General features: G+C 38.5%; 2 protein-coding genes across 10 annotated transcripts in view; one reads left to right on the top strand and one right to left on the bottom strand.

The window, feature by feature from the left end:
• The window catches only part of LOC6627504 (dipeptidase 3), a 416,202-nt gene that overhangs the window by 330,303 nt on the left and 62,632 nt on the right, over positions 1 to 23,267 (bottom strand). For all 5 annotated transcript variants that reach the window (XM_015173103.3, XM_015173104.3, XM_070209380.1 and 2 more), the window contains one exon: positions 296 to 348. The gene's annotated coding sequence lies outside the window, so the exon portion shown is untranslated. The remainder of the gene's footprint in view (positions 1 to 295; positions 349 to 23,267) is intronic.
• Fas3 (fasciclin 3) overlaps positions 1 to 23,267 on the top strand; it is a 114,043-nt gene that overhangs the window by 87,151 nt on the left and 3,625 nt on the right. For 3 of the 5 annotated variants that reach the window (XM_032438422.2, XM_032438421.2, XM_032438424.2), the window contains exons 2-5: positions 3,651 to 3,968; positions 4,048 to 4,392; positions 5,147 to 5,581; positions 20,119 to 20,149. In XM_032438422.2, the coding sequence (XP_032294313.1) occupies positions 3,651 to 3,968; positions 4,048 to 4,392; positions 5,147 to 5,581; positions 20,119 to 20,149 (1,129 nt within the window). Of the gene's footprint in view, positions 1 to 3,650; positions 3,969 to 4,047; positions 4,393 to 5,146; positions 5,582 to 18,880; positions 19,661 to 20,118; positions 20,150 to 21,973; positions 23,222 to 23,267 lie in introns of those variants that run through there. The other 2 variants (XM_002052759.4, XM_032438423.2) reach the window with 2 other exon arrangements.

The raw sequence follows: 23,267 nt of genomic DNA, 5'->3' as shown, positions 1-23,267 counted from the left end.
TGTGGAGCAAAAATCAAAGCGTGTGCCAGATAATAGATAATGCTTCTGTACATGGCACTACTTTTTTTTTACATATATTATCCAGTACGGAATCAGAGGAGACTTTTCTGTTTTCATCCTTCTGCCAATTAAGCATCAGGTACACAAAAACCTCTCCCAAGATAGACTGCTAAATAGACAGTGTGACCACTGTTGAATTAAGAAAAAAGTACCACGCAAATACCAATTTGCTAACACTTGAGCGAAGACTAATTATGGCATTATAAAGATATATATAAAATGATTATCGACTTACCATATTTTTTAAAACCTTTCCTTTTATGCTTTAAATTAAAGGAAGCACCGCACCTGAAAGAAATAAATTTAAAAATATATAAGATGTATAGCAAACATTCAACAAACATTCATAAAAGATAAAAATAAAATAAAAAAATTTTATATATGCATATAAATTGTATAATATGAAATGTTGGCAAATTCCACTTGAAAATTTAGAAATATTATATGTAATTAGATTATTTAGTAATGCAACACTTGAATTCCAGCACATGCCAAAGAATTTATTATTTTTCACAAAATTTCCTTCAATATGGTGCCACTGTGCAATTTAAGTCGGTCCGAAAAATTGTTGATGCGACTACCCGCGGGGCGGAAAATCAAATACTTGAACGTAATATTTAAGGAAAAATCACGTTTCACATAAAAGACGCTAACGTGGCCAAAGTCAAATGGAAACAATAGCCGTGAGGGGCGTGCCGCGAGGCGTGCCACTTGGCCGACGATTGCCCGGCAATGGTCGGCAAGTTGATTTTATTGCGCTTTAAATTAAATATATTGTACAATTTATATAGAAGGAAAGTGAAGTGAAATGATTTTGTAGACCGACACAGACACACACACACAAACACACACACAACACATCACGTATGAGACAAACACAAAAAGTAACCGAAAGCAACTTTTGCACATGGCAGCAACTGAGGCATGACCACTGAACTGGACAATGTCCGTCCGGCTTCCGCAGCAGCTGCCTCCGGGTCTGGCCGCACCAAGGCATCTAGCTGAGGTTGAAAACTGCAGACTTGGCATCAAATAAAACACACACAGAACCCAGCGTCGACAGGCGACGACGTTCCACTGAAAATTCCGCTTGCAAACAAGAAAAAAAATACAAAAAAAAAAAACTAAACTAAATAAATAAATATCACGATGCGGTGCAATACGTTACAGGGTATATAGGTTGTACGGGCAGACAGCAACAAAATAAAGAAAAAGAAGAAAGAGTATGCGCAACAAGCCGAAGCTTAAATACCCTTCTACTTAGATGGGTTTCTGATATGTGAGCAGAATTTTGAAGCTTCAAATTACTGAGCTTGGCTCAAAACCTGATCCGGCGGACATATACTGCCTGCCATAGCAATGTGGATATATTCAAAGCTTGAAGACAAAAGCCTCTAAGCTGAGAGACTGTACAGACAGTCGGCCATGGCTTTAAAGACTCAACTATATTATCAATAATATATTCACTCTATATAGTCTGAAGTTGCTTTCCTATACGCGTTACAGATATCAACACAAAGTTCTAATACCCTCTAGAAGAGTGTTTAAAAAACCGATTCACTCAGTCGTCTGTTGAGGAGAGAAGTAAGGGGAGGCGTGTGTGGGGGGGTGTGTGAAGCATACGTTGGATTTGCGCCCCCCCACTACGCAGCCAATCCATTCGGCATTCGTTGCCATTGTCGTTGTGCTCGTCATCATCTTTGTTTTCATAGCTGTGACTGTGACATTCCACAGTTGTGTAGCAGAGTGTAGCACTCTCTGTGTGTGTGTGTGTGTGTGTGTGTTTGTGGGTGTGGGTGTTTGGGACAAGTGCTGACGCTTGAAATTCTGGCTTAAAAAAGAATATAAATTCAGCGATTTGGTTTATGTGCAGAGCTCTAAGTGGTCTCATTGCGCCACAAGCTCAAGTGTGATATAAAAAATATATGGAGAATTATTGAGAGAATGAACGAAAATCAGTCACAACTCAATTGTTAACAGTTTGCCTGGCAGTTGGGTTGGAGAGGGTTGGTTGCGACTGGCTTTTAAATTGCCGACACGACGAGCTGGCCGGCCAGCTGGCCAACTGGTTGACCCGCTTTAAAGCCAAACAAATGCAAATATCAAAGACGAGCCAATGAATTGGTATGAAAAACAACTATTGTTGTTTCCTGCCTGTGTATGCGTGTGTGTGTGCGTGTGTGTGTGCGACTGGCCAAACAAAAGTCTTGGCTGGCCCGCACGTCAGCCAGTCCGAGTCAGTCAAAAACCCAAAAAGCGAAACGAAATTGAAATCAATGCATGGCCCCAGCTGCACTTGGCTGGCCTGCTTCACCCCTACCCCAACATTTTGAAAAGTGCACCGCCTTCCCCCCTACCCGCTACCCCAGCCTCTGTCTCACTCCTCTCACAATCTCAGCCAAACAGCTGCAACAGCAGCCGTCTCATGTTTATGGCACATTTTGCAATTTTGCCGCTTTCATTTACAAAATTAGTTAGATTGCCATTGTGCAGCTGGGGCAGCGGGGCTCGTTGAGGGGAGTGGGACGCGGGGGTAGAGGTGTCGAACGCGGTTCGGGTGCACAATTTGGGAGCAGCCAATTGCCAAAGTGTTTTGCAGGCTGTGAAAAATGAAGCCTATGCGGAAAAGCGAAAAAACAACAACAAATCAATCGATCAACACAAAATTTGTTGTGGTTAAGAGTGAGGGCTAAGACCAGAAAAAAAATGAAACTTCAGCCAAATTTAATGGCAACAGTTGAATAAATGTTTTCCATAGGAATTGAAAGGCCAGAAAAAAAATTGATAGAAAGTGAAACGACGTTGATAGGCTGCTAAAAGAGTAAGAGAAATTGGGAAGCAAATACATAATTTTAATTTAATTTTGTTAAACAATTCAAATATTTATCTAAAGTCGATCTCTGTAGAAAGTGTGATTAATGTTTAAATCTAATATGTGTAAATGCACAGCCAAAGTCATCCAGAACCAAACTTAAAACTCAGAGCTACCTCACGCTTAATTTATTAGCAGCGTAATTGGGCAGAAAATGATTTCAGGAACAGCTGAACGCAAACTTTCCATGTTGCTAAATCATTTCATTTCTGAGCTAGCAAATCGCTTGAGCATCTTAATTGGCAGAAGTAAAAAAACGAGAACTTTGCAAAATGCCACTGCAGCTGAGTTCTCCAACGGGCGAAACACAGAGAGAAAAATTTCAAAATAGTTTGCTAAGAGAAAAAAAAAGAAGAGGAAAATGAAAAAAACATGGCGTAATTGAAACTTAATGAGAAAAGACAGCAACCACAGCAGCCACATGCATATTTGAGGCCAGGCGAGTTGCTGGCAAAGTCACGCGAATTTATGGGGTGTTAGTCGTCGTTGCGACTGTAACTGAAGAACTCGAAAGGCAGATGCGTATCTGCAAGTTGCGCAAACGTGCAAGGGTCTTGGCGTAAAGATATGACAGTCATTTGCCAAAGGCATTAGCCAAGCGCTAGATATAAGATACTTTTATTTTGCCAGTTAAACAGATACAAGATACTTTGTGCATTGCACAAGACCTAAACTGCTGAACAATGAGCATTAATTTAACTTGTTGTATCTTTTGCAGATGCGCTCAGCTTTGGCCAGGTGAATGTGGAGCCGAACACAGCGCTGCTCAACGAGGGCGATCGCACCGAGCTGCTCTGCCGCTATGGACGTGCCATCAACTACTGCCGCATCGAGATACCTGGCGAGCAGAAGGTGCTCAATCTGTCGCCCGTCTGGAGCAAGACGCCTGGATTTACCTATTATGGCGCCGGCCTAAATGCCGGCCAGTGCGGCGTCAGCATCGAACGCGTCAAGGCCAGCAACAATGGCCAGGTCAAGTGCAGTCTGGGCGTAGAGGGCGAGGAGCTCTCCGGCACCATAGATCTAGTTGTGGCATGTAAGTACAAAAACTACACTTATGACTTTTTCCTCAACTTAACGTTGAACCCTTCAACCGTCTTGTTGCTCTATTCTAGTGCGCCCACAGCAGCCCATTATTGAGCTTATCTCGAAGGCCAACCGTGATGGTTTCTTTAACGAGGACACCGAATTCCATGCCCGTTGCATTGTGCGCGATGGCCGCCCGCCAGCCAACATCACCTGGTACCTTGATAACATGCCCGCCAATAAGCGCACCAATCCGCTACAGATACTGGCCACGCCCACCAACGACAACGTCGAATTGTCTACTTCCGTGCAGGAGATCCAATGGCATTTGGGACCGGAGGACAGCAATCGTAAACTTGTCTGCCGTTCGCATCATCAAACCGATCGCGAGAGCGTCCCGCCCCAGGAAGCTGCCTACATCATCAATGTGCGCTGTGAGTATTCAGGATAGAACTTGACCACACAAATAAATTCAATAGAAGAAAGCGGTTCGTTTCGCAAATGCAAAGATTACATGACCTTACAGACATTTTTATTTACATAAAACCTTCCTGTCCCTATCTAACTAACTATAGTATATAAAGCATATGAAATATTCGTCTGTGCCAAGCAGTTATTTTGAAGCTAACTCTTAATGAGTTTTGTTAAAGATATCTTTTGAGTAGTTTACTCCAAAATGTTATTAAGAGCCAATTTCTTCTAAGAGAGCTAAGCCAATTTCCACACAATAAATCGAATTGAAAGATGAAGAAGACTTTGAAGAGAAAAACCTCAATCAAGACAGAAGCCCAAGCCCGCCCTGGAACGCAGGCTTAGGATCAGGTTCTCAAGCACAATCTAAAGGCTTGGAATTCCAACTATGAAACGAACCAACGACATGTTTTTAAGTGAACCCTGAATCAAAACTACGACAATTTTTGGGCATGCAGCCCTATAAAGTATTCGTCTACGTATTCTTGGCACAAAGAGATGAATTTCTTAACAAAGGACAGCAAGTCAGTTGGTTAGGCTTACACGGACTCAAGTGTTAACATTGAATAGGAGTATATACACTTTTTGAGATCAAAGTAGCTTTAAAGTCTTGGCATAGTTCTAATATCCACTTCAAGGTTTGTGAAAAACAAACTTTAAAGCTAAATATGTTTAGCAATATCGATTGATTAAAATGCATGTTTTTTCCACGCCCAGATGCGCCTGTCCGTCAGCCGGAGGCTTCTGTCTATGGTCTCTATTTGGAGCACACGGCCATTGTGAATATTACGATTCGTGCCAGCCCGCCGCCAACCATTAAATGGACCATCGATGGCGCCATTGTCTCGCAGGGACGCAGCGAGGGACGCTATTCGGCCTATGAGCCACAATATGTGGGCAACGATGAGTACAATGTGACTTTGGCGATTGCGGGCCTCACTTTGGAGGATACGACCAAAACGTACTATCTGGACGCCAGCAACGAGCTGGGCACCACCAACTATCAAGTGCGCATCAGTTCGTCGAGCAAGCCGCCCAGCACCAGCTTGGATGTGGCTGCCATTGTGGGCATCGTTGTGGCTGTTGCTGTTCTGGTGCTGATTGTGCTGCTTCTCGTGTTTGCGCGCGCCACCGGCAGATGGTGCTTTGGCGGTAAGTAACCAGAGCGTTGATTTTTTGTTGTTTTTCTCCTTACTTGGGGCTTCACATCACATTATTTACGTTCGCTTCGGGTGCCCCCTCCCACCACATCATAATGTCATCATCATGTACTCGCATCATCATTGTAGTCATCATGTGCCATCATCATCAGCTATGCTAACAATAATTTCTGGCCCAAAAAGCCTCAGCCATTAGCCATCGCCCATCATCAGCGAGCTCATCTCATGTGCTGCCCACCCTTCACCAGCTGTATGGGTGTATGTATGTGGGCGTGGCAGCCATAGCCACAGCCAGTTGCTAACTTTTAACTCATTGTGCGGCTTTTAAATTTTAATTAGCGCCAAGTTGCAAGCTGGCAGTGGCAGCAACTCGTGCAGCCTTAAAAACTCATCTAATTAAACTTATTTTCTCCTTTTTTTTGGTATTATTTCACTTGACTTTTAGGCGGCTTTTTCTCATTTCTTTGTCTGCTTGTGTGGCATCAGGGTGCAAGGGTAGCCTAGGGGCGAGGGCTAAGTTGCTGATTTTTAGCTTGCGGTCGCGCCAATTTGCCCAAAATAATTTTTAAAAATTTCATTAATGCCGAGAACACCGTTTTGTAGAAGATATGGGAAGTAATAAAAAAAATTCGAAATATATAAATTTTGGGCTTCTTGCAAGGCTTACAGTAATATCTCCATTTGTTATAAATTGATATATCCAAATAAAAGAAAGAAAAAAAAATATGTATATATATATATATATATATACATAAATATATAAGATATTTGAGGGTCACTTTGACCATAAATACTGTTGTAAGATTTTGATGCAGAATTGATCTAGAGGCCAATCCATGAACAAAAAGCCAAGCACCGTGAAAATCGAACGAGATTTGACCGAGTTATGGGGGTGCGAAATTTCAACCTATGTCTATATAGGATATTTAAGGGTACCATTTTCACATGAATTTTGACCAAAAATAGTGTTACCAGATTTTGATGCACAATTGATCTAGAGGCCAATCCATGAACAAAAAGCCAAGCACCGTGAAAATCGGACGAGATTTGACCGAGTTATGGGGGTGCGAAATTTCAACCTATGCCTATATAGGATATTTAAGGGTACCATTTTCACATGAATTTTGACCAAAAATAGTGTATCCAGATTTTGATGCAGATTTGATCTAGGCGCCAATCCATGAACAAAGAGCCAAGCCCCGTGTAAATCGGATGATTTTTGACCAAGTTATGGGGGTGCGAAATTTCAACCTATGTCTATATAGGATATTTGAGGGTACTATTTTCACATGAATTTTGACCAAAAATAGTGTATCCAGATTTTGATGCTGATTTGACCTAGGCGCCAATCCATAAACAAAGAGCCAAGCCCCGTGTAAATCGGATGATTTTTTACCAAGTTATGGGGGGGCGAAATTTCAACCTATGTCTATATAGGATATTTGAGGGTACTATTTTCACATGAATTTTGACCAAAAATGGTATCACCAGATTTTGATGCAGAATTGATCTAGGGGCCAATTCATGAACAAAACGCCAAACCCCATGAAAATCGGACGAGATTTGACCGAGTTATGGGGGTGCGAAATTTCAACCTATGTCTATATAGGATATTTGAGGGTACCATTTTCACATGAATTTTGACCAAAAATAGTGTATCCAGATTTTGATGCAGATTTGATCTAGAGGCTAATCCATGAACAAAGAGCCAAGCCCCGTGTAAATCGGATAATTTTTGACCGAGTTATGGGGGTGCGAAATTTCAACCTATGTCTATATAGGATATTTGAGGGTACCATTTTCACATGAATTTTGACCAAAAATAGTGTATCCAGATTTTGATGCAGATTTGATCTAGAGGCTAATCCATGAACAAAGAGCCAAGCCCCGTGTAAATCGGATAATTTTTGACCGAGTTATGGGGGTGCGAAATTTCAACCTATGTCTATATAGGATATTTGAGGGTACCATTTTCACATGAATTTTGACCAAAAATAGTGTATCCAGATTTTGATGCACAATTGATCTAAAGGCCAATTCATGAACAAAAATCCAAACCCCATGAAAATCGGACGAGATTTGACCGAGTTATGGGGGTGCGAAATTTCAACCTATGTCTATATTGGATATTTAAGGGTACTATTTTCACATGAATTTTGACCAAAAATAGTGTATCCAGATTTTGATGCAGATTTGATCTAGGGGCCAATTCATGAACAAAAAGCCAAACCCCATGAAAATCGGATAATTTTTGACCGAGTTATGGGGGTGCGAAATTTCAACCTATGTCTATATAGGATATTTAAGGGTACCATTTTCACATGAATTTTGACCAAAAATAGTGTATCCAGATTTTGATGCAGATTTGATCTAGGCGCCAATCCATGAACAAAGAGCCAAGCCCCGTGTAAATCGGATAATTTTTGACCGAGTTATGGGGGTGCGAAATTTCAACCTATGTCTATATAGGATATTTAAGGGTACCATTTTCACATGAATTTTGACCAAAAATAGTGTATCCAGATTTTGATGCAGATTTGATCTAGAGCCTAATCCATGAACAAAGAGCCAAGCCCCATGTAAATCGGATAATTTTTGACCGAGTTATGGGAGTGCGAAATTTCAACCTATGTCTATATAGGATATTTGAGGGTACCATTTTCACATGAATTTTGACCAAAAATAGTGTATCCAGATTTTGATGCAGATTTGATCTAGGGGCAAATTCATGAACAAAAAGCCAAACCCCATGAAAATCGGACGAGATTTGACCGAGTTATGGGGGTGCGAAATTTCAACCTATGTCTATATAGGATATTTAAGGGTACTATTTTCACATGAATTTTGACCAAAAATAGTATTACCAGATTTTGATGCAGAATTGATTTAGAGGCCAATACATGAACAAAGAGCCAAGCCCTGTGTAAATCGGATAATTTTTGACCGAGTTATGGGGGTGCGAAATTTCAACCTATGTCTATATAGGATATTTGAGGGTACCATTTTCACATGAATTTTGACCAAAAATAGTGTATCCAGATTTTGATGCAGATTTGATCTAGGGGCAAATTCATGAACAAAAAGCCAAACCCCATGAAAATCGGACGAGATTTGACCGAGTTATGGGGGTGCGAAATTTCAACCTATGTCTATATAGGATATTTGAGGGTACCATTTTCACATGAATTTTGACCAAAAATAGTGTATCCAGATTTTGATGCAGATTTGATCTAGGCGCCAATCCATGAACAAAGAGCCAAGCCCCGTGTAAATCGGATAATTTTTGACCGAGTTATGGGGGTGCGAAATTTCAACCTATGTCTATATAGGATATTTAAGGGTACCATTTTCACATGAATTTTGACCAAAAATAGTGTATCCAGATTTTGATGCAGATTTGATCTAGGCGCCAATCCATGAACAAAGAGCCAAGCGCTGTGTAAATCGGATAATTTTTGACCGAGTTATGGGGGTGCGAAATTTCAACCTATGTCTATATAGGATATTTGAGGGTACCATTTTCACATGAATTTTGACCAAAAATAGTGTATCCAGATTTTGATGCAGATTTGATCTAGGGGCCAATTCATGAACAAAAAGCCAAACCCCATGAAAATCGGACGAGATTTGACCGAGTTATGGGGGTGCGCAATTTCAACCTATGTCTATATAGGATATTTAAGGGTACCATTTTCACATGAATTTTGACCAAAAATAGTGTATCCAGATTTTGATGCAGATTTGATCTAGGCGCCAATCCATGAACAAAGAGCCAAGCCCCGTGTAAATCGGATAATTTTTGACCGAGTTATGGGGGTGCGAAATTTCAACCTATGTCTATATAGGATATTTAAGGGTACCATTTTCACATGAATTTTGACCAAAAATAGTGTATCCAGATTTTGATGCAGATTTGATCTAGAGCCTAATCCATGAACAAAGAGCCAAGCCCCATGTAAATCGGATAATTTTTGACCGAGTTATGGGAGTGCGAAATTTCAACCTATGTCTATATAGGATATTTAAGGGTACTATTTTCACATGAATTTTGACCAAAAATAGTATTACCAGATTTTGATGCAGAATTGATTTAGAGGCCAATACATGAACAAAGAGCCAAGCCCTGTGTAAATCGGATAATTTTTGACCGAGTTATGGGGGTGCGAAATTTCAACCTATGTCTATATAGGATATTTAAGGGTACCATTTTCACATGAATTTTGACCAAAAATAGTGTATCCAGATTTTGATGCAGATTTGATCTAGGCGCCAATCCATGAACAAAGAGCCAAGCGCTGTGTAAATCGGATAATTTTTGACCGAGTTATGGGGGTGCGAAATTTCAACCTATGTCTATATAGGATATTTGAGGGTACCATTTTCACATGAATTTTGACCAAAAATAGTGTATCCAGATTTTGATGCAGATTTGATCTAGAGGCTAATCCATGAACAAAGAGCCAAGCCCCGTGTAAATCGGATAATTTTTGACCGAGTTATGGGGGTGCGAAATTTCAACCTATGTCTATATAGGATATTTGAGGGTACCATTTTCACATGAATTTTGACCAAAAATAGTGTATCCAGATTTTGATGCACAATTGATCTAAAGGCCAATTCATGAACAAAAATCCAAACCCCATGAAAATCGGACGAGATTTGACCGAGTTATGGGGGTGCGAAATTTCAACCTATGTCTATATTGGATATTTAAGGGTACTACTTTCACATGAATTTTGACCAAAAATAGTGTATCCAGATTTTGATGCAGATTTGATCTAGGGGCCAATTCATGAACAAAAAGCCAAACCCCATGAAAATCGGATAATTTTTGACCGAGTTATGGGGGTGCGAAATTTCAACCTATGTCTATATAGGATATTTAAGGGTACCATTTTCACATGAATTTTGACCAAAAATAGTGTATCCAGATTTTGATGCAGATTTGATCTAGGCGCCAATCCATGAACAAAGAGCCAAGCCCCGTGTAAATCGGATAATTTTTGACCGAGTTATGGGGGTGCGAAATTTCAACCTATGTCTATATAGGATATTTAAGGGTACCATTTTCACATGAATTTTGACCAAAAATAGTGTATCCAGATTTTGATGCAGATTTGATCTAGAGCCTAATCCATGAACAAAGAGCCAAGCCCCATGTAAATCGGATAATTTTTGACCGAGTTATGGGGGTGCGCAATTTCAACCTATGTCTATATAGGATATTTAAGGGTACCATTTTCACATGAATTTTGACCAAAAATAGTGTATCCAGATTTTGATGCAGATTTGATCTAGGCGCCAATCCATGAACAAAGAGCCAAGCCCCGTGTAAATCGGATAATTTTTGACCGAGTTATGGGGGTGCGAAATTTCAACCTATGTCTATATAGGATATTTAAGGGTACCATTTTCACATGAATTTTGACCAAAAATAGTGTATCCAGATTTTGATGCAGATTTGATCTAGAGCCTAACCCATGAACAAAGAGCCAAGCCCCATGTAAATCGGATAATTTTTGACCGAGTTATGGGAGTGCGAAATTTCAACCTATGTCTATATAGGATATTTAAGGGTACTATTTTCACATGAATTTTGACCAAAAATAGTATTACCAGATTTTGATGCAGAATTGATTTAGAGGCCAATACATGAACAAAGAGCCAAGCCCTGTGTAAATCGGATAATTTTTGACCGAGTTATGGGGGTGCGAAATTTCAACCTATGTCTATATAGGATATTTAAGGGTACCATTTTCACATGAATTTTGACCAAAAATAGTGTATCCAGATTTTGATGCAGATTTGATCTAGGCGCCAATCCATGAACAAAGAGCCAAGCGCTGTGTAAATCGGATAATTTTTGACCGAGTTATGGGGGTGCGAAATTTCAACCTATGTCTATATAGGATATTTGAGGGTACCATTTTCACATGAATTTTGACCAAAAATAGTGTATCCAGATTTTGATGCAGATTTGATCTAGGGGCCAATTCATGAACAAAAAGCCAAACCCCATGAAAATCGGACGAGATTTGACCGAGTTATGGGGGTGCGAAATTTCAACCTATGTCTATATAGAATATTTGAGGGTACCATTTTCACATGAATTTTGACCAAATATAGTGTATCCAGATTTTGATGCAGATTTGATCTAGGCGCCAATCCATGAACAAAGAGCCAAGCCCCGTGTAAATCGGATAATTTTTGACCGAGTTATGGGGGTGCGAAATTTCAACCTATGTCTATATAGGATATTTAAGGGTACCATTTTCACATGAATTTTGACCAAAAATAGTGTATCCAGATTTTGATGCAGATTTGATCTAGGGGCCAATTCATGAACAAAAAGCCAAACCCCATGAAAATCGGACGAGATTTGACCGAGTTATGGGGGTGCGAAATTTCAACCTATGTCTATATAGGATATTTAAGGGTACCATTTTCACATGAATTTTGACCAAAAATAGTGTATCCAGATTTTGATGCAGATTTGATCTAGAGCCTAATCCATGAACAAAGAGCCAAGCCCCATGTAAATCGGATAATTTTTGACCGAGTTATGGGAGTGCGAAATTTCAACCTATGTCTATATAGGATATTTAAGGGTACCATTTTCACATGAATTTTGACCAAAAATAGTGTATCCAGATTTTGATGCAGATTTGATCTAGGCGCCAATCCATGAACAAAGAGCCAAGCCCCGTGTAAATCGGATAATTTTTGACCGAGTTATGGGGGTGCGAAATTTCAACCTATGTCTATATAGGATATTTAAGGGTACCATTTTCACATGAATTTTGACCAAAAATAGTGTATCCAGATTTTGATGCAGATTTGATCTAGGCGCCAATCCATGAACAAAGAGCCAAGCCCCGTGTAAATCGGATGATTTTTGACCAAGTTATGGGAGTGCGAAATTTCAACCTATGTCTATATAGGATATTTGAGGGTACTATTTTCACATGAATTTTGACCAAAAATAGTGTATCCAGATTTTGATGCTGATTTGATCTAGGCGCCAATCCATGAACAAAGAGCCAAGCCCCGTGTAAATCGGATAATTTTTGACCGAGTTATGGGGGTGCGAAATTTCAACCTATGTCTATATAGGATATTTGAGGGTACCATTTTCACATGAATTTTGACCAAAAATAGTGTATCCAGATTTTGATGCAGATTTGATCTAGGGGCAAATTCATGAACAAAAAGCCAAACCCCATGAAAATCGGACGAGATTTGACCGAGTTATGGGGGTGCGAAATTTCAACCTATGTCTATATAGGATATTTGAGGGTACCATTTTCACATGAATTTTGACCAAAAATAGTGTATCCAGATTTTGATGCAGATTTGATCTAGGCGCCAATCCATGAACAAAGAGCCAAGCCCCGTGTAAATCGGATAATTTTTGACCGAGTTATGGGGGTGCGAAATTTCAACCTATGTCTATATAGGATATTTGAGGGTACCATTTTCACATGAATTTTGACCAAAAATAGTGTATCCAGATTTTGATGCAGATTTGATCTAGGGGCAAATTCATGAACAAAAAGCCAAACCCCATGAAAATCGGACGAGATTTGACCGAGTTATGGGGGTGCGAAATTTCAACCTATGTCTATATAGGATATTTGAGGGTACCATTTTCACATGAATTTTGACCAAAAATAGTGTATCCAGATTTTGATGCAGATTTGATCTAGGGGCAAATTCATGAACAAAAAGCCAAACCCCATGAAAATCGGACGAGATTTGACCGAGTTATGGGGGTGCGAAATTTCAACCTATGTCTATATAGGATATTTGAGGGTACCATTTTCACATGAATTTTGACCAAAAATAGTGTATCCAGATTTTGATGCAGATTTGATCTAGGCGCCAATCCATGAACAAAGAGCCAAGCCCCGTGTAAATCGGATAATTTTTGACCGAGTTATGGGGGTGCGAAATTTCAACCTATGTCTATATAGGATATTTAAGGGTACCATTTTCACATGAATTTTGACCAAAAATAGTGTATCCAGATTTTGATGCAGATTTGATCTAGGCGCCAATCCATGAACAAAGAGCCAAGCCCCGTGTAAATCAGATGATTTTTGACCAAGTTATGGGAGTGCGAAATTTCAACCTATGTCTATATAGGATATTTGAGGGTACTATTTTCACATGAATTTTGACCAAAAATAGTGTATCCAGATTTTGATGCTGATTTGATCTAGGCGCCAATCCATGAACAAAGAGCCAAGCCCCGTGTAAATCGGATAATTTTTGACCGAGTTATGGGGGTGCGAAATTTCAACCTATGTCTATATAGGATATTTAAGGGTACCATTTTCACATGAATTTTGACCAAAAATAGTGTATCCAGATTTTGATGCAGAATTGATCTAGGGGCCAATTCATGAACAAAAAGCCAAACCCCATGAAAATCGGATGAGATTTGACCGAGTTATGGGGGTGCGAAATTTCAACCTATGTCTATATAGGATATTTGAGGGTACCATTTTCACATGATTTTTGACCAAAAATAGTGTTACCAGATTTTGATGCACAATTGATCTAGAGCCTAACCCATGAACAAAGAGCCAAGCCCCATGTAAATCGGATAATTTTTGACCGAGTTATGGGAGTGCGAAATTTCAACCTATGTCTATATAGGATATTTAAGGGTACTATTTTCACATGAATTTTGACCAAAAATAGTATTACCAGATTTTGATGCAGAATTGATTTAGAGGCCAATACATGAACAAAGAGCCAAGCCCTGTGTAAATCGGATAATTTTTGACCGAGTTATGGGGGTGCGAAATTTCAACCTATGTCTATATAGGATATTTAAGGGTACCATTTTCACATGAATTTTGACCAAAAATAGTGTATCCAGATTTTGATGCAGATTTGATCTAGGCGCCAATCCATGAACAAAGAGCCAAGCGCTGTGTAAATCGGATAATTTTTGACCGAGTTATGGGGGTGCGAAATTTCAACCTATGTCTATATAGGATATTTGAGGGTACCATTTTCACATGAATTTTGACCAAAAATAGTGTATCCAGATTTTGATGCAGATTTGATCTAGGGGCCAATTCATGAACAAAAAGCCAAACCCCATGAAAATCGGACGAGATTTGACCGAGTTATGGGGGTGCGAAATTTCAACCTATGTCTATATAGAATATTTGAGGGTACCATTTTCACATGAATTTTGACCAAATATAGTGTATCCAGATTTTGATGCAGATTTGATCTAGGCGCCAATCCATGAACAAAGAGCCAAGCCCCGTGTAAATCGGATAATTTTTGACCGAGTTATGGGGGTGCGAAATTTCAACCTATGTCTATATAGGATATTTAAGGGTACCATTTTCACATGAATTTTGACCAAAAATAGTGTATCCAGATTTTGATGCAGATTTGATCTAGAGCCTAATCCATGAACAAAGAGCCAAGCCCCATGTAAATCGGATAATTTTTGACCGAGTTATGGGAGTGCGAAATTTCAACCTATGTCTATATAGGATATTTAAGGGTACCATTTTCACATGAATTTTGACCAAAAATAGTGTATCCAGATTTTGATGCAGATTTGATCTAGGCGCCAATCCATGAACAAAGAGCCAAGCCCCGTGTAAATCGGATAATTTTTGACCGAGTTATGGGGGTGCGAAATTTCAACCTATGTCTATATAGGATATTTAAGGGTACCATTTTCACATGAATTTTGACCAAAAATAGTGTATCCAGATTTTGATGCAGATTTGATCTAGGCGCCAATCCATGAACAAAGAGCCAAGCCCCGTGTAAATCGGATGATTTTTGACCAAGTTATGGGAGTGCGAAATTTCAACCTATGTCTATATAGGATATTTGAGGGTACTATTTTCACATGAATTTTGACCAAAAATAGTGTATCCAGATTTTGATGCTGATTTGATCTAGGCGCCAATCCATGAACAAAGAGCCAAGCCCCGTGTAAATCGGATAATTTTTGACCGAGTTATGGGGGTGCGAAATTTCAACCTATGTCTATATAGGATATTTGAGGGTACCATTTTCACATGAATTTTGACCAAAAATAGTGTATCCAGATTTTGATGCAGATTTGATCTAGGGGCAAATTCATGAACAAAAAGCCAAACCCCATGAAAATCGGACGAGATTTGACCGAGTTATGGGGGTGCGAAATTTCAACCTATGTCTATATAGGATATTTGAGGGTACCATTTTCACATGAATTTTGACCAAAAATAGTGTATCCAGATTTTGATGCAGATTTGATCTAGGCGCCAATCCATGAACAAAGAGCCAAGCCCCGTGTAAATCGGATAATTTTTGACCGAGTTATGGGGGTGCGAAATTTCAACCTATGTCTATATAGGATATTTGAGGGTACCATTTTCACATGAATTTTGACCAAAAATAGTGTATCCAGATTTTGATGCAGATTTGATCTAGGGGCAAATTCATGAACAAAAAGCCAAACCCCATGAAAATCGGACGAGATTTGACCGAGTTATGGGGGTGCGAAATTTCAACCTATGTCTATATAGGATATTTGAGGGTACCATTTTCACATGAATTTTGACCAAAAATAGTGTATCCAGATTTTGATGCAGATTTGATCTAGGGGCAAATTCATGAACAAAAAGCCAAACCCCATGAAAATCGGACGAGATTTGACCGAGTTATGGGGGTGCGAAATTTCAACCTATGTCTATATAGGATATTTGAGGGTACCATTTTCACATGAATTTTGACCAAAAATAGTGTATCCAGATTTTGATGCAGATTTGATCTAGGCGCCAATCCATGAACAAAGAGCCAAGCCCCGTGTAAATCGGATAATTTTTGACCGAGTTATGGGGGTGCGAAATTTCAACCTATGTCTATATAGGATATTTAAGGGTACCATTTTCACATGAATTTTGACCAAAAATAGTGTATCCAGATTTTGATGCAGATTTGATCTAGGCGCCAATCCATGAACAAAGAGCCAAGCCCCGTGTAAATCGGATGATTTTTGACCAAGTTATGGGAGTGCGAAATTTCAACCTATGTCTATATAGGATATTTGAGGGTACTATTTTCACATGAATTTTGACCAAAAATAGTGTATCCAGATTTTGATGCTGATTTGATCTAGGCGCCAATCCATGAACAAAGAGCCAAGCCCCGTGTAAATCGGATAATTTTTGACCGAGTTATGGGGGTGCGAAATTTCAACCTATGTCTATATAGGATATTTAAGGGTACCATTTTCACATGAATTTTGACCAAAAATAGTGTATCCAGATTTTGATGCAGAATTGATCTAGGGGCCAATTCATGAACAAAAAGCCAAACCCCATGAAAATCGGATGAGATTTGACCGAGTTATGGGGGTGCGAAATTTCAACCTATGTCTATATAGGATATTTGAGGGTACCATTTTCACATGATTTTTGACCAAAAATAGTGTTACCAGATTTTGATGCACAATTGATCTAGAGGCCAATTCATGAACAAAGAACCAAACCCCGTGAAAATCGGACGAGATTTGACCGAGTTATAGGGGTGCGAAATTTAAACCTATGTCTATATAGGATATTTGAGGGTACAATTTTCACATGATTTTCGACCAAAAATAGTGTTACCAGATTTTGATGCACAACTGATCTAGGGGCCAATTCATGAACAAAAATCCAAACCCCATGAAAATCGGACGAGATTTGACCGAGTTATAGTGGTGCGAAATTTTAACTTATGTCTTTATAGGATATTTGAGGGTACCATTTTCACATGTATTTTGACCAAAAATAGTGTATCCAGATTTTGATGCAGATTTGATCTAGAGGCGAATCCATGAACAAAGAGCCAAGCCCCATGAAAATCGGACGAGATTTGACCGAGTTATGGGGGTGCGAAATTTCAACCTATGTCTATATAGGATATTTGAGGGTACCATTTTCACATGAATTTTGACCAAAAATAGTATCACCAGATTTTGATGCAGAATTGATCTACGGGCCAATTCATGAACAAAAAAACAAACCCCATGAAAATCGGACGAGATTTGACCGAGTTATGGGGGTGCGAAATTTCAACCTATGTCTATATAGGATATTTGAGGGTACCATTTTCACATGAATTTTGACCAAAAATATTATCACCAGATTTTGATGCAGAATTGATCTAGAGGCCAATCCATGAACAAGGAACCGAACCCCGTGTAAATCGGATGATTTCTAACCGAGTTATAGGCGTGGGAAACTTCAACCTATGTCTATATAGGATATTTGAGTGTACGTAAAGCCAAGCCTTATGAAAATTGATTGAGTTTAAACCGAGTTATAGGGCTGGGAATATTCGACCTATGCTTAAAGGATATTTGAGAACACAACATTTACATGAACTTCGATCAAAAATAATGTTGCCATACCTAGATGTCAAATTGATCTAGAGGTCGAACCATGAACAAAAATCTCATAAAAATCGGATGAGACTCGACCGATTTTTACCTATGTGTATATAGGATATTTGAGTGGATGGGAAATTAAAATGCAAGACTATTGTATTTCAAATATCATATCCTAAATTTAACTTAAATATATCATTGTTTCTCTACAAATAAAAGTCATACGAAGTGCTTTAATGAAAACGCCAAAAACCACGCACAGCTTAAAAGAAAACAAAAAAAAATAAAACTTCACCCACACATATTTAAAGACTGCATGTTAATAACATATAAATAAAATCAAGCACACAATTTGATTGCCAATTTAATTTTAGAGATATAAATAAAATAAATGTATTTAGCATATGAAAACAAACACAAAAACAATTGTAAAAAACTTCTATTGATAATTTAGCAAAAAAAAACAATAATTACACAAATACTCTGCCTTAAAACTGTCTACAAATGACAACAACAAGAAGAGCTAACATGAGAGACGCTTTACAGTTAAATACAATACTTAATTTTAAATTTTATGTGTTTCAAATTTTGTATGAATCAAAATTAAAGAATACTTTTCGGGTATTTTTGCTTTTCTATGTTTCACTTTAAATTTAGTTTTCTCTGCAAAAATCTTTTAATTTTATATATATATATTTTTTGTCTTTAACTTCTTCATTTTGATCTACTCTTACTTTGCTTTACTTGGTAAAAGGACTAACCACACGTTATAAGCTTTTGGCCGAAACCAACTAAAGATTGGTGTTAAATGGTTGGCCCAGAAATGGTTGTGTTTTCAGCAGCCAGAACTCGCTCGTCGCTAAATGTTAGTTCTTGTTGTTGTTGTTCTTGCAGGCGCCACACTCAATACAGACATCGGTCCCGATTCCGAGGCACAGATACATCCCGATCAGCATGACGATGAACTCGATGGCCAAGACAATGGCGATGAGCATATCGATACGACGCAACAATCCGAAGAGGCCACGCCCCCGGTCACAGATAAATTGGAGGCGCAAAAGAAGGCAGATCTTAAGAAAAGTGCCGCAGCCACAGCTGCAGCCGTAATTGCGGCCGGAAATGGCCAACAAAATGGGGCCGCCGACGCACCCAAGCCCCCAAATACGTCCGTCTAGAGCGTGCCCAGTAAATACCCTATAAAAGCTAGCTGTGCGCAAGCCTTGCTATAAGCAATTTAAACCTTAAAAGCAAATTATAAACGCTCTCTATTCCGCTCAGATATCTCAAAGGCGCACAAAACATATAAGCAAAAAAAAGAAAAACAATACAAAAATTAAATGAAAAATTAAGAAGAACTAAGAACTAGGCCAAGTATTTGCATAAGCTCTCTGTCTATTTCTCATAAGTTAAAGTTTACAACTCGGAATCTCCTGGAATCTCGCAATTAAAGCACACGCCGTCCGCGCTCAGAACGAATATTTTGTACACTTTAATCTTGTATATCACAAATTATATTTTGTAAAATAATTTTTCACATTTTCTTAAAATATTGCCAGCAATTAATTTATTTTATGCTCTGACCTGCCAGCGTTTTTTGCATTTTTTTCGAATATTGTTTTTTATATAATTTTTTTCGTGTCTTGCTCAACAACTTATTAGTTGATAAATCAAAGCATATATATATATATTATTTATATACTAAAAAAAAAAAAAACTTGGCTTGAATAAGAAGAAAACAAAATACCACACACACATTTATATAAATATAAATCTATATAAATTAAATAGTTTTAAAACTTAAACAAATTGGCTAAAAAAAAAATATTAATTTAAAATGCACACACTTTATTTTTCAGTTCTTTGTAAGTTTAGTAATTTGTTTAAACAAATGAAAACGAAACGAAACATATTTTAAAGTTACGAATAAATTGTGTTTTTATTTAAATAATTAACAAATTGGCTTGAAAATTATGCGGGCTTTAGCTAAATGGCACTTGATGATGCTGTGCAGGGTTTTGCCTTAACAAATTTTCCGAACGTTTCACGCTGCATAAAACCATTTTTTAATAATGCTCTAAATATTCCTTCTACTCAACTGACTAGTAATATATTTTTGTAATTTATTTTCACAGGTAAATCAATCAAGACGCCCACAAATGAAACGTAAGTACCTTGAAAGTTCCATCAAATGTCGCGTTTATGTCAAAATAAGTTCAAAGTGCAACGGGGCCAGGCCATATAAAAGTCATGCTCTCTCTATATATATATCTCCATTTAACTGGACCATCCATACAACTAACCCCCAGATAAAAAAGAAACGGTATTTGTCTGCCTAACTGTACTTTGCATCCTGTTGTATTAACTGATATATTCATAAAAACTTCCGAATTTCTATTAAAACTGAAATTGCGTAGTTGTGTTTTGTTTGTTGCATGCTTCAAGAGTTTTTGTTTTTATTTTTGTACTTTAATTTATTTTCCATATTTATTATTTTCATTAACAAGTGTTTCAAATCAAACGCAGCTCTCTAACTAGTTGTTAGTCATCACCATTATCATTAGCTATAAATAATATCATTGCTAGGCTAGTCATAGTCATTTACATTTAGTAAGCGTTTAACTTAAGCACGTACATACATACACATACACATCTCAAAATACACACACATTCAGAGATCATTTCCACTGGCAATTTAAAAAAGAAAAGGGAAGACCCAAGAAGAAGCTGCAATAGCTCGCCTTTGGCTTCGAATCGTCAGACTTATTTTCTAAAGGTTTTGGTAAACTTTGCAAATTTTAAGCTAAGCAAGTCGAGTTTTTTTATTTATATATATTACATACTCTATAAATTGAAGAATTGCTGCAATATTGTAGAATATTGAGAAAATTCTGTAATATATTCCTAGGCGCACAGCTCGAGCTTTAAGAGCTATCCGAAAAGTGAGATATTTATAATCTATAGTAAAAGAAGATCGCTGCTCAGCTCAAGGTTGTCAATTGTGATAAGAGTTGTCGACTTTATCGAAAGAAAAGGATGCTCTAGGCAAATTTTGAAGCTGGAAGCTCCTTCAATTTAAAAAGGTTTCAGCTATAAGCTAGCTTGCAACCTAAATATATATTTATTCTGATAATATAACAATAATAACAAAAAGAAGATTTACCATAGACAGGAAATTCACTACATTCCACTTTGCATACATGTACCGCAAATTCCAAAACATTTTTCAATTGGAAATTTTGAGCTTTGGTTGCCCAAAATTGATCAACTTAAAAATGAAATCCAAATCGTGCAATTATTTTCATTGTCAGTGGAAATTCACGCGAGAAATAAAATCTATTAAAATATACAAAAAGTAAAAACTTGTCGCCTAAAATTTGTGTCACGTCTCATTTACGTATAGTGCCCGCTGTCTTGTCTCTCGTTCGAAATTGAAATCAAATCAAATTCACTTTGCAAAACAAATTTCACGCTGCCACACACTCACACACACTCACACACACACAGCAACATAGCCACACAGCCACACATCCTCACACACTGCTCGCTCGTCCGCTCGTCTCGCCTCGCCTCGCCTCTCCCCGCCTCGTACTACCCAGTCGTGCCATCTTCCACTCGCAGTCTTTCCATATCTCTCTCTCTCTCTGTGTCTTTCTACCACTGTTCACTGTGCCGTACCGCAAACAACAACAATTTAATCTGCATCTACTAAAACGTCAAGTCGCTGTCCAAGCCATATCCAAAAGAAAAACACACACACAAAAAAAAGTTGGCCATTTTGCAAATGCATCTCAAAAAAAAAAAAAAAAAGAATCAGAAACAAAAAATTTCCACTCTACTTCTTTTGTGTACTTTCATATGGACAACAAACCATCAACAAAAAACAAAATAAAAAACTAAAATAAACTGTCAAAATAAATACAAAACTGTCAAAAATTGTTGTTCTGCCCCTCCCACCCCACACTGACAATGCCGCCGCCCACTTTGCAGCGACAAGCAGCTAGAATCCGCGGAGGCAGCGCATCATGGCCAAAATGTGGCGCTGCTGGAGACGCCCAATGGCATCACGCTTTTGGGCCCCAGCAAAATGCGCGAGGCGAATGCCAATGGCAATGGCCATGGCCACAATCACGAACGCTTCTCGGTGGAGCGTCGTCTCCGGGATGAGGATGATTCATTTGAGTATGGCACGGATCGTGAGAGCAGTGTCTATAATCCCACAACGAAGCCGCTGCGCAATGTGCTAATGGCTCAGGCGGGCGGACGCAATTCGCAGACAACGCACAACAACGAGGCCGAGAAGGACTCGCTGGCGCAAGAGACGCAGGATACGGATCTATTGGAGCGCGGCAATCAGCTGGGCATACCCGAGTCACGTTTCTCGCGCTGGCTGCCCAAGGATCAGCGTGAGCTGCTCCAGAAACAGGCCAATTTACTATCCGGACGCAATCAGACAGTTGTGCCAAAGGCAACACCGCCAGCGGCGCCACCAAAGCCCAACAAAAATCAGCCACAAATAGCAACAGCAACAACAACAACAACAACACAGACAACACCAAAGCTGCCACAGGAAACGGAAATCTAAATCTATGTGCGTGTGTGTGTGTGTATATATATTTGTATATGTGTATGTGTATTTCATAGGTACAGGAAATGTCTGTAAATTGAGGTTTAGAATTTCTAATTTATTTACTTTAACATGCAATTTCATAGCAGCGAGCTATGCAACTCAATTGTAACTCAAAGACAAGCGAAACTCATGACAGCTTCATCCACACACACACACAAACACACGCAAAAATACACACACAGAACCCAAACGAAATGCAAAATCTTGACCTAGTTGAGAATTTGCTAAGCAAACAGCATGAAATTTAGGCATGAAATTAAGAATTTTGTTCGAATATCTTATTAATAGTTTTGCATGGCAACCCCAAACGAGCTACATGCCAGAAAGCTAATTGTTATGTTACTCAAAACGAAAATGTTTCTAAAGAAGTATTTTAGTTGGAACCAAGTCAAAGAGATGCACAACGAGTGTTTAACTTAAGCTGTGCCCACTGTACTTTTCTCTTTTCCTTAAGCGACAAAGAAATTTCCTTTTTTCTTGCAAATGTATTACAATTTTTGTATTAATTTAGTTTAAGTTGCAAAGTTGAACAAGTATTTAGGATTTCATTTCGTGCAGACGAAACGCGTTTATTTATTAAGTTGTAGTTAGTGCGACATTTTGATAAGGTTGTTCTTTATTTTATACTTTATATATATATATTTACATATTTAT

The sequence above is a fragment of the Drosophila virilis genome, chromosome 4 (assembly GCF_030788295.1).
Source record: "Drosophila virilis strain 15010-1051.87 chromosome 4, Dvir_AGI_RSII-ME, whole genome shotgun sequence".
Taxonomy (NCBI): Eukaryota; Metazoa; Arthropoda; class Insecta; order Diptera; family Drosophilidae; genus Drosophila; species Drosophila virilis.
This window is presented reverse-complemented; position numbering and strand designations above follow the sequence as displayed.